Genomic DNA, 20790 nt, shown 5'->3' with positions numbered 1-20790 from the left:
TATAAAAAATAGTTTATGACAACTTTTGGTTGAATAATTTTCTTCCATACATTAAGCTTTAATATTTTTTCAAATAAAATACATATTCAAATACAACATTACTTTTGGAAAAGTTATTTTTTATACACCTTCAAAAACCAAATATATATCCAAACACTATCCAAATCACGTTCTAAGCAAGTGAGCCGTCAAAACAAGAAAGCACACACAAGTCACGCGTACATATTAGCCGCACATGACCAGCCTCCGAATCAACCTGTGGAAAACGACACCCGTGTCCAAGTCAGCTGACCCACTCATCAGACTTCCACTGAGACTCGCTCTAGTTTGGGGTCAGAGCGACCAAAAATCTTCGATCCTATTAACGTTTTTGCGTCTCTACTGCATTTCTAATTAATTACACACTTTCTTTACTTTTCTTCTTTGACTGTCTCTTTCTTCATGTTCATCTCAACGCCTTCTTCATCAATCTCCATCGGTAAGTCCATAGTCGTGTTTCTCTTCTTACTGTACCTTTTGATCCAAAAGAGACCCAAAAAGTCTTTTTTAGAACATCTTCTCTTTCTATTTTTTTGGGTGTCTGTTAAAAGAGACAATTATTTCTGTTTCTACACTTCAAAGTTTTAATAGATATGCACTATCATATTTCTTGAATTTTTAAAAATTAGCAGCCATTAGCAATAAATTTGATTTTTTGGTTTATTTTGTCTCTGATATGCTGCTGCAGTATATGTATTGATATGGATGTGTTATTGTTTGATGTCTGTGGAAAGGGATGGATGTTGGCAATAAATTCTATTGTAATGGTGGCTGTATGTCTTTAAGTATATTGCATTACTGGCATTTATTATGGTATCAAAATGTGGATTTTACTTTTATTTTCCTTTGGTCACACATCAATCAGTGTGGGACAACCTACTGTTTCTGTTTAATGAGTATTTTTGTTTACCTTGAGCTTTTACTGCACTCTGGTTGCTTCAGTGGCAGGTTTTCTGGTTGTATTTTCTGTGCCTAGAGTTTGAGTGGTTATAATTTTGATTCCACTAAATGATAAGTTTTACTTTTAAATCAAGAGAGTTTAGAAGAATATGTGAGAACGTAAAATGTTTTTCTAATTCCTGTTGCATTTATCTGCAAATAAATAATTTTGTATATCATTTATTGTTTTTTACTGCTTGAAACCCAGAAAGAGAAGGGCAGTCACTGTTAGTTGTTGTTTAAAGTGTTATGGGTGACTGAATACCAAATACCTCGTAAGCCCCTGATTTTGCTTCTAGACATATTTGATCGGAATTTTGGTTTGATTTTCGAAATAAAATTTAGATGAAAGCCTACTTACTCTTTTCTCATCATCTTAATGAGAAGATGTGTCTTTATTAGGTATTATCAATTATTTTTTGTGTGTGTTTTAACTTTTACGTGGTCCTTAGTTTAGCTTTTTCTCTAAAGATATTGGCGGCTTTTGTAGGTCCTTCGCATTGCTTCAAATGTCATGCTGATGGAGTTGGTTGCTCAGCATCAGTTGGAGTTACAAGCAGTTTGATCAAACCATCACATGAGGTTCAGGGATTCTCTGACCATTCAGGTATAAGGTATATAACTTGAGAATCTCTCCTGATTAAGAAAAAGCTTGAGAATCTGTAGCCCATGAACAGAAGGGTGCTTGACTTGATTAATATTTCTAATTTGTTCCAATCCAATCCTCAATATCCTAATTTTCTTTTCAGAATCACTAACATACTAAATCTATAATGTCTTCTTAAGTTAACCGTAGAAATAGTGGTTTGTCAGCTATGGTTTATGTAGTGCTGCTATCTTCAAGATAGAGGTCTGGGTACCTATACTAAAGTGTCGACATTAAGCGAGGCAAAGCACTCATCTTAATTACACCGAGTTTCAGGGCTTAACAGCTCCCCTAGCTTGCCTTTAACGACACTAGAATGAACAGTGGGAATGAACTTAGAATCTTTTCTCTCTTCATTAAATTTGGTATTATTTGATTCTACAAACCATCAAGGCTAAATAGGTTGAGAAGGAATAGTTTGGTCAGAGTCGGACAACATATTAGTTATGTACGAGAGACTTTTCAGCTACAAGGTAGTTTAGTTATGTACTCCTTGAAAGAGATTAGGTTCCCGGTGTATCATTTTGGAGACTCTAGCTGAGTGATTATTGGACTTGTCATGCAATTTGTTTACTTTTGCTATTCTTGTTCTACCAAAGTTTGGCTTTTTCTGATTAAATTTTGTGTCCTTAAAATTTCAACTGATATATGTGCTCCTATGTAGTTTCAGGCCTGAGAATCCTTTCCTCGGAGCTACACAATTGCATTGGCTGCCTGTCGGACGTGAGAGTAGCCTTTCAAGACTTCCAGTTGCAGCAGATTACCCAGATTCATTTCCTGATTCCTCTAACTATGTTGGGAATCAGGGCTATCACCCTCTTGAAGGAATGCGAGACCACAGAAGAGTTCGTGATACTGAACTCACAGCTGCTGAAACAGCAAGGACAACTGTTGAGGTTTCCTTATGCTGTATAAATTAGATCTTATATGCGTTCTACATGAAGCGGAGAAAGTTTTCATGGCAGAAGTACTAGCATATATCATTTGGATGGCTCAGATTGTGCGTCTGTTTTCTTTTTTAATTGCAGGCTAATAGCAATGCTTTGTTGATATTCCCTGGCATGGTTCATTGTGAACCTCACGAACAAGAGTCATGGGCAGAATTTCAGTACGTGATTGATGAATATGGAGGTTTGGCTGTTTCTTTTGTAGTGTTCCTCACAATGTTGTAATTTGATCCTTTTCCCTTATCCATAGTTGATGGTTTGCCTTAAATGTGTTCAGACATATTCTTTGAAATTTATGATGACAAGAATATCTTGCGAGATCGTGATGCAAGTAATCCCGTGGTACATATTTCTACATATTTGGATACTTGTCTTTTGTGGTTATTTTGAAGATCATGGTTGAGCTTTGTGTTCTCGTCAGACTTTATTAATGCTTGGGTTAAAGGTTCAATCATGCTGTCATCTCAATATCCAACCTGCTTTTGCAGCTCGTCCCAAGTAGATGTATGAGACGTTAACTATAGATGCCTCTAGAAACCTTCATGGCTTCATCTAAATTCTTTTCACGCGGAGTCTTCTGAATTGAATGTTAGAATGGCCGCAATAACAATAATAAGAACAATACAATAACTATGTATCAATCCTAAACTAGTTGAGGTCAGCTATTTGAATCCTTCATGTCCATTCCAGTATGCCTAATTTGTCTCAATAGAAAAAGTAGGGGTTCTCTAATGGCATACAAACCTCTAAAAAAAACTTAAAAGGACTCTTGGCAAAGACCGAAGCTATTGTAGGTGTACAAACATGATTAAGCCCTAGTCTGACATAGTTGATATCATTATATGGATCTTTTGTTTTTATTGTGTTCAGTTCTTTTTAAGTCATTATAGAATTTTCTAGACAAGTTTTCTCAATGTAATTTTGGACTATCTCGTTCCCTTCTATTACGGCCAAACTCGGATCATGACCGAGACACAGGAAGTTGACCCTCTAGCATCCTACCTGTACTCTACAGAAATTTTGTCAGAGTTTCCCCTGATTCGTCCTTGATTTTGGACACCTGAACCATCCTCTAGGCAGTCTCAAACTCACAAACAGCCTTCATACATCCCATGTCATATCATAAAGAAATTGTCAACATAACACCGCGTGTTTGTGCAGATCTAATGCAAGGATCTTAACATACTAAAGTATAACTAGACTCTTTACGTAACTGAGTTCATACCTCAAGTGTAACTATTGGAGCATCTCTAGAGTGTCACACACATAAGTCTCATGATACCATAAAAATATAATACTGTCCACACTGAACAAATTTCAGGGTTCACCAAAGACATAAGTGTGTCAATATAAATCACTCTGTCTAGGCACGGTGTTAATCTCCACAACTGGATCTGTATTTCATAAATAAAGGAAACATAATCTGTAACTTACCGGTTTGACAAGTCATTTAAAAGAAACAGTCATGATATAACATATGTTGCACCAGTGATATTTAAGTGTTCTCTTTCTGTTCAAACCTCGTCCGACCAACTCGAAACGAATATGAATCATCTTTAACAGGTTCCAAACATCATAAACATCATTTCTCACTTGATCAAAGTAAAACATCATGTAATATCCAATAGAATACACAAATACTGTTATACCTGAAATTTTATTTTATGCGCACATGAGTACACGTAACATGTAAAGGTCTAACATATACAACATGCCGCTAAAACAGTTGGGGTATCACAAAATTTTAACACCTTTAATCATTATAGTGTCAAACTGCAAAGTGGTGCAGTTGGAAGTCCATATAAAGCATGACCAAACCATCGCAAGTGATCCTGCATTTTTATCCTCTTCGTACTTGTACTTTCTGTGGCGATGTGATCCAATTGGATATTTTTACGGTAGCCGTCAACCTACCAAAATTCGTCTCTTTTATCCCGATAAGGGGCTGGCGTAAGAATGCAAGCTCACACTGTCACGGTCAATGACTTCAATATGTTTATTTCCCTTTAAATTTTATTTCCTCCTGTTAAATCTTTTGATGAAAGTTCTTCCTCTGGCTTTATATGGACTGGCTAGTGTCTTGTTTTTGACATTGACATAGACTTGTCTTGAGGTTGATAACTGTTTGTTTATAAGAATGTAGTTATGTTGGAATTTGAGTTGTTAGACAGTAGATTAGTCGTGAAATATCTGAGTCGTAAGCCGGTAGGTCAGTGCTGAAATTTCTACTGTCTCTATTTGACTGGATTACTTCAGAATGCATTGATTGGAATGGGTTTCTCGGTGCTGAAATTTCTACTACCTCTGTTTGACTGGATTACTTCAGAATGCATTGATTGGAATGGATTTCTCCCAATATGAGAAAAGGAGGGCAGAATCGTCTGACTACAGCAACTTCATAGGTGATTCTATTGATGATACTTATTTCTTGGACAATTACTTAGAGGTGAGTAAGCAACTGCTGCAACTTCACTATATAAGTCAGGCAACTAGTCTTAGTTTATTCTTATGCTTACATGTATCCTTGTTTTTTTTTGGCCAGGTCGAAAATTCTGAGATTTCCGACTATCAAGTTGATTGGGCGATGCCAGATAGTTCTAGCAAGTTGCACCCAGTTTATTTTGCAAAATGCTTGACTAAGGTGGTTATCATTTCTTTTAGCAACTCTGCTCCTAGTTTTTTTCTTCTTAAACGAACTGTTGCAAGAAATAATTCAACGAGCATATACATAAGAAAAATGTAGACGACATCACTAGAACAGCTTATTTCATTTAATAATTACATTTCAATCCAAGCTAATTGAGTTCGCTTTATTCAAGTATAATAAGACAAGATCTCATTCATTTTTCTGGACTTATCTCAAAGTAAAGCTCTCAATAGCTATATGACGAATAGAAATATTAAGATAAGCTTCACAAGTAAAGCTCTGAATACCTATTTGACGAATAGGAATATTAAGATAATCTTCACAAGAGGAAAATTAACTATCCTTGTTGCAAAGAGGCTTGGCGGTTTCTTGGGGCCTTAATCTTGTAAGTTGAGTGTAGGTCTCTTGGCTATGGGAATAGACTAGAGGTCTTGACGACTTTACTTGGACAGAATCTGTTCTATAGGCTTGAAAACCAAATCTGGTGGATGAAACATGGCCGTTAGACCAGAGCGTGATCAGCAGCCCCCATAGCTTTTGAGTCATGGAGCCATAGAGGATCGATGTCAGTCTCAATCTTGGTGTGTTGGGATGGTCTAATGGCTGTCCAAAAGACTCTTCAATATTTTAAAAAGTAGTTAGACTATGCTCCTTATACCTGGGTTAACTTAGGCCTCATTTGTTTGCACTTAATGGAGTTCTGAATCTTAATCATTCAAATCTCAGACATTAAGTGCATTTGTTTTTAAAGTTTGAATCTTAATTGTTCAGATCTTAATCATAAAGCGTGTTTGTTTTTTTTACTTCACAACCACTTAATGGGTCTTAATAGGTCTGTATGATTAAGATCTATAACAGAGACTTAATTTCATTAAGATCCTATCATCCATATTCATTATTAACTGCCGCCACCGCCTACCATTATCAACTACCACCATGGCGCCACCACCATACTCAACCACCACCACCACCATCATCCTCAATCATAGCCGCCACCATTATCGACTATCACCACCCACCATCCCCACCACTCCCACCACCACCATTCTCAGCCACAATCAATACTCATCCACCTCAACTACCACAACTAACCATCTCAGCACCATCAACAACCGCAACCGACACTGCCTATCATCATAACCTACCACCACCACCTTCCTCAATCACAACTACCATCACCACCCGCCATTATTAATTATCACCACCCACCACCACCACCCTCAATCATAATCGTCACCACTAGCTACTATGTTGAACCACCACCATCAACCAAAACTACCACCAACCACCGCCTCTAATCGGCAGTCACCCGTTAGCCGTCACCACCAACAACTATCATATTTTAAAAAAACTATATATTTTATTGATAGAATATTAGATTAATTAGTATTTCCTTTGAATTTTATGTTTATTAATTTTCAAATAAAGATAAAATTTATACATTCAGATGTTAAAACCAAACAGTCTTAATCATTCAGTATTTAGATCTTAATACACATCTTGATATCCAGATTCAGATGCCTTAATCTTAATACACATCTTGATATTCAGATGTGTATTCAGATTCAGACGTCTTAATCTTAAAAAAAACAAATGAGGCCTTAATCTTAGATACTATACACTTGTGGTTTTCCACTTGTGGGAACACATTGGGTATGTTGTTGTTGTTGTTGTACTGTACACCTGTGTCTAACACGTTTCTCTTATTCTTGTTTCATCACTAGTTCATCGATTACACACTTATTTTTTGAATACCACCATTCATACCCGAGCAAAAGAAAAGAGGGAATGAAGGAAGAGAAAAAAAAGGATCAAAAGGAAAAAAAGAGAAAACCGGAAGAAAGAAATTAGGTCATAAGAAATTTGTGTTTTCCTATACTACACGTTATAAATGGAAAGAGAGTAGGGGTATTGGGTAATTTGCTATCTGCGTTATAGTTAGGGTGAAAATTAGCAAATAATAAGACATTGAGGTGCAGAAGTGCCAACCAAGTAGCACGAAAGGGTATGACCTAGTGGTCAATGAAGTGTGACACCTATGAGGTCTCAGGTTCAAATCTTAGTGGAGAAAAAAACAGTAGGTGATTTTTTCCCCTATGTCCAAGCCTTAGTGGACAAAGTTACCTGGTACCTGACAACCTGTTACTAGTGAGAGGTAGTAGTATCGTGGGATTAGTTGAGGTGCGCTCAAGATGGCCTGAGCACCTCAGTTGTTAAAAAAAAGGTGCCAACCAAGTAAAATGCAACGGAAAAAATAATAAAATTCTTCTAGCATACAACATACTGCCCCACGGTTCTAGGTACAACTTTGTCATGTCCCAATTTAGGATCATGACCGGCGCTTAGGAGCGAGTGCTCCCAAGTAAGCCTCATTGATATTTTACAGAAAATCGAACAAAGTTTCCTCTGTTTTGGGACTATCCAAAAATTTACCTTGTCTCAAAGATCAACAACCGAATATCCTAATGTCAATCCAATCAGCAATAACTCTATCAATTAACTAAAACAACTCTCAACCATTATTAATCCACCCACTAACAGCCAGAAATACTAAATCCATCTCCAAATTCGATAAGAAAGTGCAATGCTTATCACAAGTCTATAATAATGAAAGAATATTCATGACACTTAAAAAAATGACTATGGAGTGACTTTAAGAGTTCAAACCATAACAATTAATTAAACTCCTTGCCCACGCGAACAAATACGGGGCTCACCAAGAACTACCAACTTGTGCGCTCTAATTAACGAAATCCTCTCCTGCGTCAACTGCTGTCTCTGGAAAAAAATAGCGAGGAGTGAGTCGCTAGCTCAATGAACAATAACACTTAACCACAATCGTTTTTAATGGGGGACAAGTCAGAAAACATGCTAGTTTATTAAACAGAAAATATCATAAGAATGCCCTTTCAGAAACAATAAACAATAATCAGTCTCATCATGTGTTTCAAGTAATATAAATCAATTAACAATTCGGTAATAAGCTTGGTAAATACTGTATAATAGCAAATATTCATGTTTGAGAGGTTTCAATGAACGGATCATGTAATCGGTATAACTATGGACCTCTTCGCAAGAAACCAAATATAACGGTAGTCCCTACTCGAGGGAAATCAGTAACAGTGTACTAGTTCTACCTTCCCACTAGCGAGGGCTATAACGACAATCGGTAATTACAAGGTGTTCCAGGTTTAATGAACCCACCGTAGCTACGAGATCCTTCAAAGTCTCCTCCCGTTTATACTTGTCTCTATAATGAGTAAATACTCGTAGGAGAATATTTTAAAACAATATTGGGCATTTCAGTTCTTATCAAATCATGTAATTTTATTTCAATAACAGTAAATCTTATCTCAAGTAACGGTCAAACATGACCAGTAACAATGAGAACATTCAAAATAACTATAATCATCTCAAATAAGTATAGCGGTATCATATCAAGTAAAAGACTTGTCCCGCATGCAAATTCAAAACGGTCGGTACATGTTCATATTAAAATGATGTGCAAATCATGCAAGTTCTAGAAACACAAATTGCGGTAAGGTTACTACTCATAGTACTCGTGCTGAAATACCAACACATCTCCTCGAGCAATCCGTGCGACTCCTTCAATCAATCTATACTCACATCATATCGATCTCGAATTAAATTTCTTGTTTAGGCTAATTCGTAATTAATTTATAATATCAACCCAAAAAGAGCTAGCTGGGAAAAAATGCTATTGAAAGCCATCTTTTTTCTCTCTCTTGGGGAATGAGCAACTTTCAAACAACAACTTTTCTGATTAGTTCTTGGTCCTTTTCCGGGGAGTCCCCATCCTCCATGATGGAGGGGAGGGCTTATTTTTCAGCAGGAGACAAGTCTTTTGAACTAATCGACATCATTGAAGATCGGGTTAGATGGTTTTTACTCTATGAACGCAGCAGGAGGTTCATCGGCAAGATCAAAATCGAAATATGGGTCAGTGTTAAAAATAGCGTGAAGCGAGGAAAAGCGACAACCCCCATTTCACAAAAAACGAGAAGCGAGAAGCGAAGCGCCCGCTTTTTTGAAGTGAAGCGGAATTTTTAAAAAAAATTAAAATAAATATGGCATAGACAACACATGTAATTGTAAGAAAGGCAATAAGAACTAAGAATAAAAAATATATAATTTGGCAGAAATTGGGCAGAATCTGGGCAGAAATTTTCTGGAAAAAATTCGCCAGCACTTCGGCGCTTTTGGACGTTTAGAAAGAAAAATAAAAAGAAAAAGAAGAAGAAGAAGAATGAAAATAAAAACATACCTGTTGAAACTTGAAAGCTGTTGTTGACTTGTTTAATGTTGAAGAAGAAGAAGAAGAAGAACCCTAGTTTGCTTGAACAAATCGTTGCTTCATGTGAGGAAGAAATCGTTGGTTTTTTTGAGGAAGAAAGGGCTGGTTTAAAACCCTAGGTTGCTGCTGAAGAATGAATAAAACAGAAGACTCACTCGATTTGGGTCTTTTAATTGAAAAAGACTCGTTTGGGCTGTTTATTTCAAGAAGCGATCACTTCTTCCGCTTCTTCCGCTTTTCCCGCTTCTCGCTTTTTTGGTAGAAGCGACCGCTTTTCTGTACCTGAGTCGCTTTTAGTACAGGTAGCGACACACCCGGCGCTCCGCTTCGCTTCTCGCTTAAAGCGAGGAAGCGGTCGCTTTTTTGAACACTGATATGGGTATGCGCTGCTTTGAAAGATGCTTCACGGAGAGAGGGGAACTTGTGCAGGAGATGGGGAAGGAAAATAGAGGCTTATATTTACATAGTATACCAGAATTTATACCAGAATTTCAACAGTTATGGCAGATTTGTTCGTATTGAGGCATGGTTGGGTGACAGGAAATCATCGGTGATTATCTCAGAAATCATCGAAAACGGAGGTTGGTGCGACATTGCAGACAAAATCTTGAGATTTCTATGGAGACCAGAAAGACCGGCGTCGAACTGGAATTATCAAAGTCAGTCAAGATCTTATTTTGAAGCTGCTAGTCCTGAGCTCTGGCCTTCAATGGAGACGAATGGTGCAGTAGCAGATCAGAATAAAATCAAAATTAGTGCAGAGGCTGAAGCAAATAGCTCTCATTTTCTTGCTAAATGTCTAGTTGGGAGATTTAATGACCCATTCAACATGTCTCCAAACCAGGAAGTTGTTCAAAAATGGTTTACTAACAGACGGAAAGTGACAGCAGGCTTGAAGGTTATGCCTATTGCGCACAGTCTCTTCCTCTTTGAGATGCCTTCTCGCCAAGAAGCAGTTAGAGTCAAGGCAGGTGATTGGTACTGGAATGGAAGAAGGTTTTCACTGGAGTGGTGGTCGGCGGTCACAGGATTGGCAATGGTGGAACCAAACTCCGAACATAGATGGATAAAAGCTTTTGGAATTCCTCTCCATGCTTGGTCGGAAAGCTCTTTCAGAGTCATTGGTGAATTGTGTGGCGGCTTCGTTGACACCGACGAAGACACCAAGAAAAGGACTCACCTGCACTGGGCTAGGATTTGTGTTAACAAATCAATTGAAGATATTCCTAGTAAACTAGAATTGAAAGTGGGAGAACTAAGCTACGAAATTTCTATAATTTCAGATGCTCACACTAAATTATGGGTCGCCGGAGATGGGGTGGATTGCAGCAGCAAGGGTTTCATGGAAGAAGAAGGGATTAGGGTTTTGAGGTTTGCAGCTGACAAATCAGTAGATAGGCCGCAAGCACAACACGTGCCTTTAGCCTTTAATTCAAAATTGCCATATGCCAAGGAGGTGGGCCCTATATTAGGTTTATTAATCCAGCCAAAGGGGCCATTATTATTAAGGATGTTGGGCCTACAAATTTATTATTAAGAAACCAGACAAAGGGGGGCATGCATTATTAATGAAGCTGGGCCTTCAAACACAAAGAACTCCATGCTCTGGAAACTAAGCGTATGATGTCTGATTCAGAAGGGAGTATTTGCCCAAGCCTCTGCGATGCTGAAGATGAAGGAGAATTGCCCCAGGATATAGAACTTCCTTCTATTTCTCCACAAATCAGGGAATCAGCACCACTGTTTGGCTCAGAATCTGATTACTCTTCTCAATCTCGCAGTGATACTCTCTCTCTTCCTTGGTACGGTGATAACTCTTCTAATCAACAAATTTTTCATACTCCTTCTGTTATATCCACTTCGAAATGGATAAAGTTGGTTATGGTGAAGGCATGCAAAGCATTTGGGGCTAATGCAACTGGTTTTGAACACGAATTATTGAATATGATTCTAAGAATGGACCAGAGGAGACAATCTCAATTACAGCAAAGGGACTCAGAAGGGGGTTGTTCGAAGACAAAAAAGAAGAAAGGGGTGACATAATTGAAAAAATTGGTCTCAAAATTAAGCCAAGGGAAAGGGGAGGGTAGGGTAAGGGGCAAGATTCACAAAGCTCATTCGGGATGAAAGTAAAAATCCTTATTGGAATGTTAGGGGGTTGAATGAGAGTAAGAAGAGGGGATCATCAAATCTTTATTAATGAAGTGGAAGGCAGATATAGTATGTTTGCAGGAAACAAAAAAATTGAAGAGTGGTCACAACAATTAGTAGGTTCTTTATGGGGAAATAGATGGGCTAGCCGGGCAGATTTGCAAGCAAATGGCACAAGAGGTGGGGTCATCATTTGGTGGGACAGGAGGTTGTGGAAAAGCATTAACATTCAGCTAGGTATATACTCGGTTTTTGTCATTCTAGAAAGTCTCCAAGAACAATTCAGGTGGTGTTATACTTGGGTATATGGGCGACATTCAAATGCAGCAAGAAAGGATCTTTGGCATGAATTGGCAGCAATAAGGGGTATTTGGGATGAGCATTGGGTGATAGGGGGGACTTTAATGTATGCAGATATGAGCATGAAAAATTCAACTGTCTTAGTAGGTCTAGAGCAATGAAATCTTTCTCTGATATTATATTGGAATTGGAACTGTTAGACTTACCCATACAGGGAGCTCAATATACATGGTCTAGAGATAAAGAACAACTTCAGGCTTCTAGAGTTGAAAGGGTCTAAATTTCATCTGAGTGGAACTGGAATGACAGCTTCAAGGCAATAAAGCAGGTGGCTTTACCCAGAGTAGAGTCTGATCATAAGCCACTAATGCTTGAATGTGGGGATTGGGACTCCAATTCATCTTATTTTAAATTTGAGAATATGTGGTTGCTGGCAGAGCGATTCATGGACTCAGTTAAAGAATGGTGGTCCAGTTATCAAGTAGTGGGCAGTCCAGACTTCATCTTGACTAAAAAACTGAGGAATCTGAAGAAAGACGAAAGACATCTCATGCTGGAATAGGGAGGTATTTGGAAAACTAGAAACTCAAAAAAGTAAGGCACTTAATGAACTAACTATACTGGAACAATCATCTGAAGGCAGAGTTCAAACACAAGCTGAGAAGGCTCAAATGATCAACCTGCAATCACAAATTCAGCGGTTAGCAAAGATTGAGGAGGTTTCATGGAGACAAAAATCAAGATGCTTATGGCTTAAGGATAGAGATAGAAATACAAAGTACTTCCAAAAGATGGCTAATGCTCATAGAAGAAACAACTGCATGGATAGGCTTCAGATGGGGGAAGTCATCACCGAAGATAAAGAGGAAATCAAAAGTGAAATCCTGAACTTCTACCACCAGTTGTACACAGAGAATGAATCTTGGAGGCCGTCAGCTAGATTTGACAATCTAGCTAGGATTTCAGAAGCTGAGAGGAACTGGTTGGAAAGGGAGTTTGAGGAACAGGAGATTCTTTCAACCATTAAAAAATGTGCTCCAGATAAGGCTCCAGGACCTGATGGTTTTACTATGGCATTCTTTCAACATGCTTGGGAGATTATCAAAAAAGGAGGTTATTGATGCAATGAATCACTTTCACCACAACTGCCACATGGTTAAATCTATTAATGCCTCTTTTATTGCTCTGATTCCTAAGAAGAAAGGCGCAACCGAGCTCAAGGATTATAGACCAATCAGTCTTATAAGCAGTGTTTATAAAATTGCTTCTAAACTTTTGGCTGAAAGGCTTAAAGCAGTCAGTGGAAAGTTGGTATCAGGGAGTCAGAATGCTTTTGTAAAAGGGAGACAAATCACAGATGCTGCTCTCATTGCAAATGAGGCACTAGATTGGAGACTTAAGAGTGGAGAGCCAGGGTTGTTATTTAAACTGGACATTGAGAAAGCTTTTGACAAAGTGAGTTGGTCATACTTGCTCACAATTCTGAGGCACATGGGCTTTGGGGAAAGATGGATCAAGTTCAGCATCACTACTGTTAAGTATTCTATCTTAGTGAACAGGGGTCCAGTGGGTTTCTTTTCTCCATAAAGAGGTATCCGACAGGGTGACCCTATCTCACCGTTCCTCTTCATCTTGGCCATGGAAGGGCTTAGTAAAATGCTGCAGAAAGCCAGTCAGTTACAGTGGATAGAAGCTTCTAAAATTGGGAGGAATGTTGGGACTCAAACTGCTGTATCTCATCTGCTTTATGCAGATGATACACTGATTTTTTGTGGAGCTGAGAGGTCTCAAGTGATCCAGCTAAACCTAACTTTATTCATTTTTGAAGCTATTTCAGGTTTGCACATGAACATGTCGAAGAGTACCATTTATCCCGTTAATGAAGTCCCAAATCTGGATGAGCTGGCTGGTATTATGTGATGTAAAATTGGTTCCTTTCCGTCTACTTATCTTGGTTTACCTTTGGGAGCAAAATTTAGATCCACTGAAATTTGGAATGGGATCATAGAAAAGTTTGAGAAGAAACTTGCATCATGGCAAATGCAATATCTTTCATTTGGGGGCAAATTAACACTTTACCAACAGTGTATTGGATAGCATACCAACTTGCTACATGGCTTTATTTCCAATCCCAGCAAAGGTTTTGAAGCAACTTGATAAGTTAAGAAGAAACTTTCTATGGGAGGGCAATAATGAACGACATAAATTCCACTTGATCAAGTGGAAAAAGGTTGCCCAACCAAAAACTCAAAGGGGATTGGGAATTAAAGATATAGCAGCACACAATAAAAGCATGATGATGAATTGGCTGTGGAGATACAATATGGAGGATGCTGGGTTCTGGAAAGTTGTCATCAAAGCCAAGCATGGAGAGCTGAATCACTGGTGTTTAAAAGTCTCAAGTGCTCCATACGGTATGGGATTATGGAAAGGCATCAGCAAATTATGGAGTACTTTTGCTCAGAACATCCACTTTGAAGTTGGGAATGGTACATACATCAGATTCTGGAAGTATAATTGGCTTGGAAACTCTTCCCTTCAAGTTGAATTCCCTAACTTGTTCACCATAGCCCAAGATCCTAATGCTGTTATTGCTACATATAGGGAAGGGGTTAATTGGGACTTGAAGTTCAGAAGGGACATGCATGATTAGGAAATAAACGAGCTGCTAGACCTCTATGCAAGACTACAACAAAGCATTGTTAGCCCCCAAGCTGTGGATAGACTTGAATGGGGGAATCATGGTGGAGGCATCTACACAGTCAAGGTGGGATATCAATAGATGTGTTCTAGTAATCCCATGATAGACAATTGGCCCTGGAAATTTATTTGGAGAACCAAGCTGCCACCAGAGGTTTGCCACCAGAGGAAATATGTTACACTTTGGACAGCATTATATGAGGCATGCCTCACACAAGATAACTAAAGGTACTTCCAGTTACCTAATAGATGCTACATGTGTCAAAAGAAAGCTGAAAGTACCTGTCACTTGCTCCTACACTCTGAGGTGGCTTCAGAATATGGTACATGTTTTTTTTTGCCTTTTTGGTCTCAAATGGGTCACCCCTTACACAGTCAAGGATGCATTTTATGTTGCATTTGGACAGAGAGAAACAAGAGATGTTTTGATGGAAACTCAACTCCTATAGGTTCTTTAAAGGCTCTATGTATTGCCAATTTGTTTTGTTGGTCTAGACTGTACCCTATCAACAATATTGATCAACTTTTGGATTTCATTAGTTCCTTAGCTCTGGCTTAGCCAATTATGTATAGCAGCCAGAATATTTTTTTTAAGCTCAAATGCCAAATCATGTACATCTTGCATCTTCTTGATGCCATCTATTGAAATCACTTACTTTATCAAAAAAAAAATTTATAATATCCAACTCTCGGAGTTTCATGTTTGATTATCAATTTGTCAAGTTGGATTTGTCCAGGTCACATGAAAATAGTTCTATGCCTTAATTGCATTCCTTTAAGTCATATGTATATTCTAGAGTAAGGCAAGTTACTGCAGAAAATATAGTGTTCCAAATTGCTTTTGAAAATTCTAAAACTTGCTTAAGTAATTAATTGCACCTTATCTTTATCAAGGTAGTTCCTACAATTAATCCATCACTCAAATATACACCAGTAAATATCTCTTTGTGGTATTTAAATAAGCTATTCAGAATCTATATAAATTGCTTAATTTCCAGAAAAAATAAATAAAGAATTGTCCACATGACTGAAATAAAGAGTTTGAACGGTACCCGCACTACTCAGAGTGTTTAGAGTTCTCAGGTAATACTGCGTGGCTTTTAATTTGTTGCACTCCAAGGTTCCTTGCTGATATGAGTGCATCCAAGTCTCTGTGTTTTCTTCTAAAATACAAATGATGAAAGATTCTACCTTGCTTCTAATTAGTTGCTGCCCAACGTTACTAATGGAGGAACTTTAGAACTCCTCCCTAAAATCCCTCTTTATTTTGTTTAGTTGCATGCAAAGTTTTTTATCCCTTCTTTTGATTAACACTCGTAACCTATTTCCTGGTGGGTCTCGGCCCACTTAGCTGTATTTCTTTTTTGGCCAATTACTTAACAACCCTTATTTTAAATGTGAGATATTACAAACTTTTACTAACTTCCTGTAAATTATCTTATTATTGTCTCTCTCTTTGGATGATGACCTTTCCCATCAATACATGAGATGCTGTGTCAAGTATGATTTTTCAGAAATAATCCTTTGTCCAACTTGGATCATAAAATGGTACATTAAACTTAAGGTTCTTTAGCGAATTGTGCATTATCAGGTGTTAATATGGAACATGCTCAAATGATACGCTACAGTTGCATCTTATTCCGCTGCTAAATTTTATTTTTCTGAATAGACATTGTCCAATTTGATTCTGCTCAAAATGTAAACTAATTCGTGTATTTCTTAGGCTGTTGACATGGAACATGCTAAGATGATGGATCATCCATCAAACGGCATTTCAATTTGGGGACACCTCAAGCCTGCCTTTCTGGAAGAAGAATTTTATGTTCGAAGGCTCTTTAGTGATGATGAAGTTGGTGACGGCTACACCTCAGATTGGAAAGGTAAAGTTAAACTATTTATTCGTTTCACACCAAGAGGATGCAGGAAATTTTCAAATTCAAGGCTAGAAAATGTTCTTCTACATAGTTTTGGTGTGATAATATGTTGTCTTGATAAGTAAAAAGAGTTTCTTCTGTTGATACCTTAATTTAAGGGATGATTGCTCGTAAGCATTATGTATGTATATATTTTCAGACTGATAAATGGTGTTTGGCATTGCCGAGTGATCACTTCTGATATAAACCATCTTATAGGAAGTTGAGACACTAGGAGGCTATTCTTCAGGTCAATAGACGCTGAAATTTGCATTTACCCTTTTCCCGATTGTGAGCTAAAAGCAACATTTTTCTTATCCCGAGTGTCACGTTTTATTTTATTTTATATCTTCTTTGGTTTACAACGATATGTTTCCTGCTGAGGAAGTCAGGGTGGGTTTTCATCAATAGTCTTTAATAACTGCAACTGAATGGTTACTTTTATCACTTCCATTTTTTATTTCTCCTGCTGAAAATTTTATCTGTTTGCACCATTTGTTGAGTGGATGTTCTGTTTAGGGACGGTTTCGTTATAGTTTAGAAATGATCTCTTACTCTATATCTCAGATCAGTGTATGACAGTGAAAGAGCTCTCGCCACAGTAGTTTTTGTCTTTTCGAGTAGAAGGTTTTCATTGTTTTATTTTGATTATCTGTATTAATTCAATCATTTAACTTCCAGATGGAGAAACTTTGAGCTTCGGTTCAAGCTATGACAAGAGCTGCAGTTTATCGACTATTTACAGATTGGAAATCATCAAGATCGAGCTATTTTCTGTATATGGTGCTCAGGCATGTATACTTCAAACTCATTTCATGTTTGTAACAATTTTGAAATGAAATAGCGCTATCACATGTATAGGTATATATTTATAAGTACTAAGTACCTTTTGAAGCTTGAGATGGCAAGATTAGTTTGTACTTGAGGCAAAACTAACAGCAAAAGCAAAAAATTTACAAAACTTTAATGCTTGTAATTGGTGTGATTTGGTTGTATTGAGTCGAGGGTCTTTCGGAAACAGCCTCTCTACCTTCACAAGGTAGGGGTAAGAACTGCGTACATACTAAGACCCTACTTATGGGAATATACTGGGTATGTTGTTGTATTTAATGCTTGTGAACAATGGAGATCGGAGAAATATAATTCAATCAAGATAAAGCTGCATTGGCACTGTATTCTTGTTCCTTGTTTATGCATGCAAATTTTGTTTATCTTGTAGAAGACAAAACAGATATTTTGAAACTCATATGTAGGATTGCTGCTTGGGGTATAGGTCAGACTTGGAATAGCAGTTTAAACTTTAGGTTGAATTCAGCAGTGTAGAAACTACAAATTGTCTATGAGGGTGTTTGGCTTAGCTTATAAGCTGGTGAAACTGGCTTATAACCACTTTTTGGCTTATCTATGCGTTTGGTAAAATTAAAAGTGCTTATAAGCCAAAAATAAGCCAAAAGCCATAAGTTGGTCTCCCCCAACTTATCAAATTTCAGCTTATAAGCACTTTAGGTTTGACCAAAATATTTACTATTCTATCCCTAAAATACTTCTTTTTAAAACAAAACTCTTCGTATACCCAGTTCTTCAGCTGCTTATTATTAATTTCAGCACTTTTATTCAAACACGTAACTGCTTATTTTTTAAATCAGCTTGAGCACTTAAAAGTGCTTTTCAGCACCTATCAGCTACTCTAAATCAGCTAAGCCAAACGGGCTCTATGTCAGTTAGTGTTAGCAAAAAGGTGATTCATATATCTGCAAATAATCAGCTTAGTATTTTGACCTCCTTGTGCTATGCTTATTTCTCTTTAGGCTGGTACACACTTTTCTTTCTCTACTTGCAAAAAAAATTCTCTTACACAACTTAACTTTGTGAGTCACTTTTGACACACTCCAAAATGTAAAAAGTGAGTCTGAGACCCTTAAATAGCTACGTGGCTTGGGTATCCTAAGCCAAAAATTTGAGGCGTGAGAGATGTTAAAAGTCGGACAGATCTCATTTCACCGCCACATTTCCAGAGTTTTTCTTTGGGCATGAGTTGAAGGGTGACAGGAAGTTCAATGGAAAACCATGTTTGTTTGTTCAAAGAGGAGGGTCCTTCCAACAAGGCATTTCTTCATAACTTTGTTTTATTACAGAAAAAAGAACCCACAAGAAACACAAGTTCAGATTCCGGTCTTCTACTTCACATGTCTTGGTTTATTACAGAGCCAAAGCTGTGAAGAAAGGTGTTTGCAAGGAGTCGGAGGAACAGGGATCTCAAAGGAGAAAAATGAATGAGGGTGGAAAAAGGCCGAAAGTTTGGCTGAGGAGTAAGGGGTCACTTCTAATTGAACTCTAGCCAACTAAAATCAGATCCCCAGATTTAGTTATGTTCTTTTAAATGTTTTATTTTTCTCTCCTTTTAGTTTATGAAACGTGTCACTCACGTATTAGGTGTGTGTTATGCACAACCCATTTTAAAGTGATCATACACTGAGTAGTTGGTGTTTAATGAGTCACACGTGTAGTTTAGGTGTCTTAAGGGGGAAATCTTGACAAATTGAAGGGGCATAAGTAGGTACTAAGCCGTTCTCTTTTGTCACGTGCGAATCTTGTTTATAGAGTGGAGCATGCACGGGTTGTCTATTTTTAGGATTTCCCATCTTGAAAGAACTGAAAGATGGTAGAAGCATACTATGTGGGCAGAAATGAGAAGAGTATGTTCTTTAAAGTATTTAAGCACCTCGGTAAGCTACAATATCATGTTCAATGCTCATCCTTCTTCTTTGGTGCAGTTAGCAGTAAATTTGCATGACTTCCAGGATGCTGAGCCTGACATTCTTGTACACTCAACACCAGCAATTGTAGAGTGGTTTAGGCAGCAAGGGATAAAGTGCAAATTTGCACTTAAAGCGCTTTGCAGAAAGAAAGGACTCCATGTTGAGGTACTGGTCAGTTGACGCTGATGCTTAATTTTCATATGCATAAACTTTCCAAACGAATTAGGTTGATCTAGTGCTGTTTGTGCCGTTTTGAATGATGGTTCTTTTCGAAAACTAGTTTGGACTATCAAATTTTTATTCGTTCAACGGGTGTGGAGTAAAATAATTTATTTCATGTAGAAGTTGAAATCTGGTATTTCTGGTGTAAGCTTTGGCAGTTACTTTCATGTCCTTTCTCCCCGCCTCTTTTTAAATTTTTTGTTTCATTTGAGAGAAATATCTGATTGATTATGTTGTTATATCTACTAATGCCTCTCTTTTTACATCATGTGAAATTAAACTAATAGGTAAAAATCATAGATAACTCCAACATTTCCTACTTCAGCGGGAAGAGGCGAATTTGCTAACATAGCCCATCTGGAACATTTTTTCATATTTTTTACATATCAATATTTGCAAATCCCTAATATAATTCCACCTTTTTGCAGAGAGCAAAATTGATTGGAGTTGACAGTCTTGGCATGGATGTCAGAGTTCTCTCGGGAACAGAAGTGCGAACTCATCGTTTCCCCTTCAAAGTTAGGGTAAGCAATAGAAAATGCTTTTGGCTTTAAAAGTGAAAATGTTAAAACAAACATGATTTTGATTTTTACTATGGCCTCTTAAATATTACTGCAGGCAACATCAGAGGTTGCTGCTGAGAAACAGATCCGGCAGCTTCTGTTTCCCAGGTCCCGCCGCAAAAAATTTAGGACTCCTGAAAGAGCTGGAGATTTGGACTCACTTTAAATTTAATCTTACTGTCGTATTATCTATATTTCAATAAATTCTGGTATGCAGAAGTCGTTCTCAGTTTCTCTCTAGTTTTGTTTTCTCTAATGTTTTCCTGTAAATGGGTTACTTACAACAACAACAATTGTAATGAAGCTCTCTTTGATAAGACATGAAGGTGAATATGCCAGTTTCCACTTTATAACTCAAACGTATTTGGCAAAAATAGTAAGGGCACTTATCGTTTGGATGCCCCCAAAACACATCTCTTAAAATTAAAATTAACAATAGACTGGAAGGGTGTTGTTCCGATAGATAACGTTATTTATATTTGGGCTTAGTAGCCCCGTACTAATGATATGTGGATAACTTAGTTATAGATAAAAGCTTGATTTAAGTGGTTTAGTAGTAAGAGTAATTATTTGCATGTCATAGTTTCCAACTCTATTATGGACAAAGGCTTGATATGTTCGGTTAATTATGCATGAGCTTTCAAACATG

General features: G+C 37.6%; 1 protein-coding gene across 3 annotated transcripts; it reads left to right on the top strand.

Moving 5' to 3' along the window:
* The first annotated feature begins 258 nt into the window (after positions 1-258).
* On the top strand, positions 259-20494 carry LOC109218835 (uncharacterized protein At3g49140). Of its 3 annotated transcripts, none has more exons than XM_019383231.1 (12): positions 259-478; positions 1469-1592; positions 2295-2520; positions 2653-2755; positions 2849-2913; positions 4898-5017; positions 5114-5212; positions 16408-16564; positions 17279-17388; positions 19372-19521; positions 20007-20102; positions 20197-20494. In XM_019383231.1, the coding sequence occupies exons 1-12, from the start codon at positions 442-444 to the stop codon at positions 20305-20307; spliced, it is 1398 nt and encodes a 465-aa protein (XP_019238776.1). In that variant the 5' UTR covers positions 259-441; the 3' UTR covers positions 20308-20494. The 3 variants fall into 3 exon arrangements, with proteins under 3 accessions (XP_019238776.1, XP_019238774.1, XP_019238775.1); XM_019383229.1 differs by having other exon boundaries at positions 260-478; positions 2289-2520; XM_019383230.1 differs by lacking the exon at positions 259-478 and adding an exon at positions 630-812 and having other exon boundaries at positions 2289-2520.
* Positions 20495-20790: the final 296 nt, after the last annotated feature.

This window comes from Nicotiana attenuata, unplaced genomic scaffold (assembly GCF_001879085.1).
Source record: "Nicotiana attenuata strain UT unplaced genomic scaffold, NIATTr2, whole genome shotgun sequence".
NCBI lineage: Eukaryota > Viridiplantae > Streptophyta > Magnoliopsida > Solanales > Solanaceae > Nicotiana > Nicotiana attenuata.
Note: the sequence above shows the minus strand (reverse complement) of the source record. Positions and strands in the feature narration are given on the sequence as shown.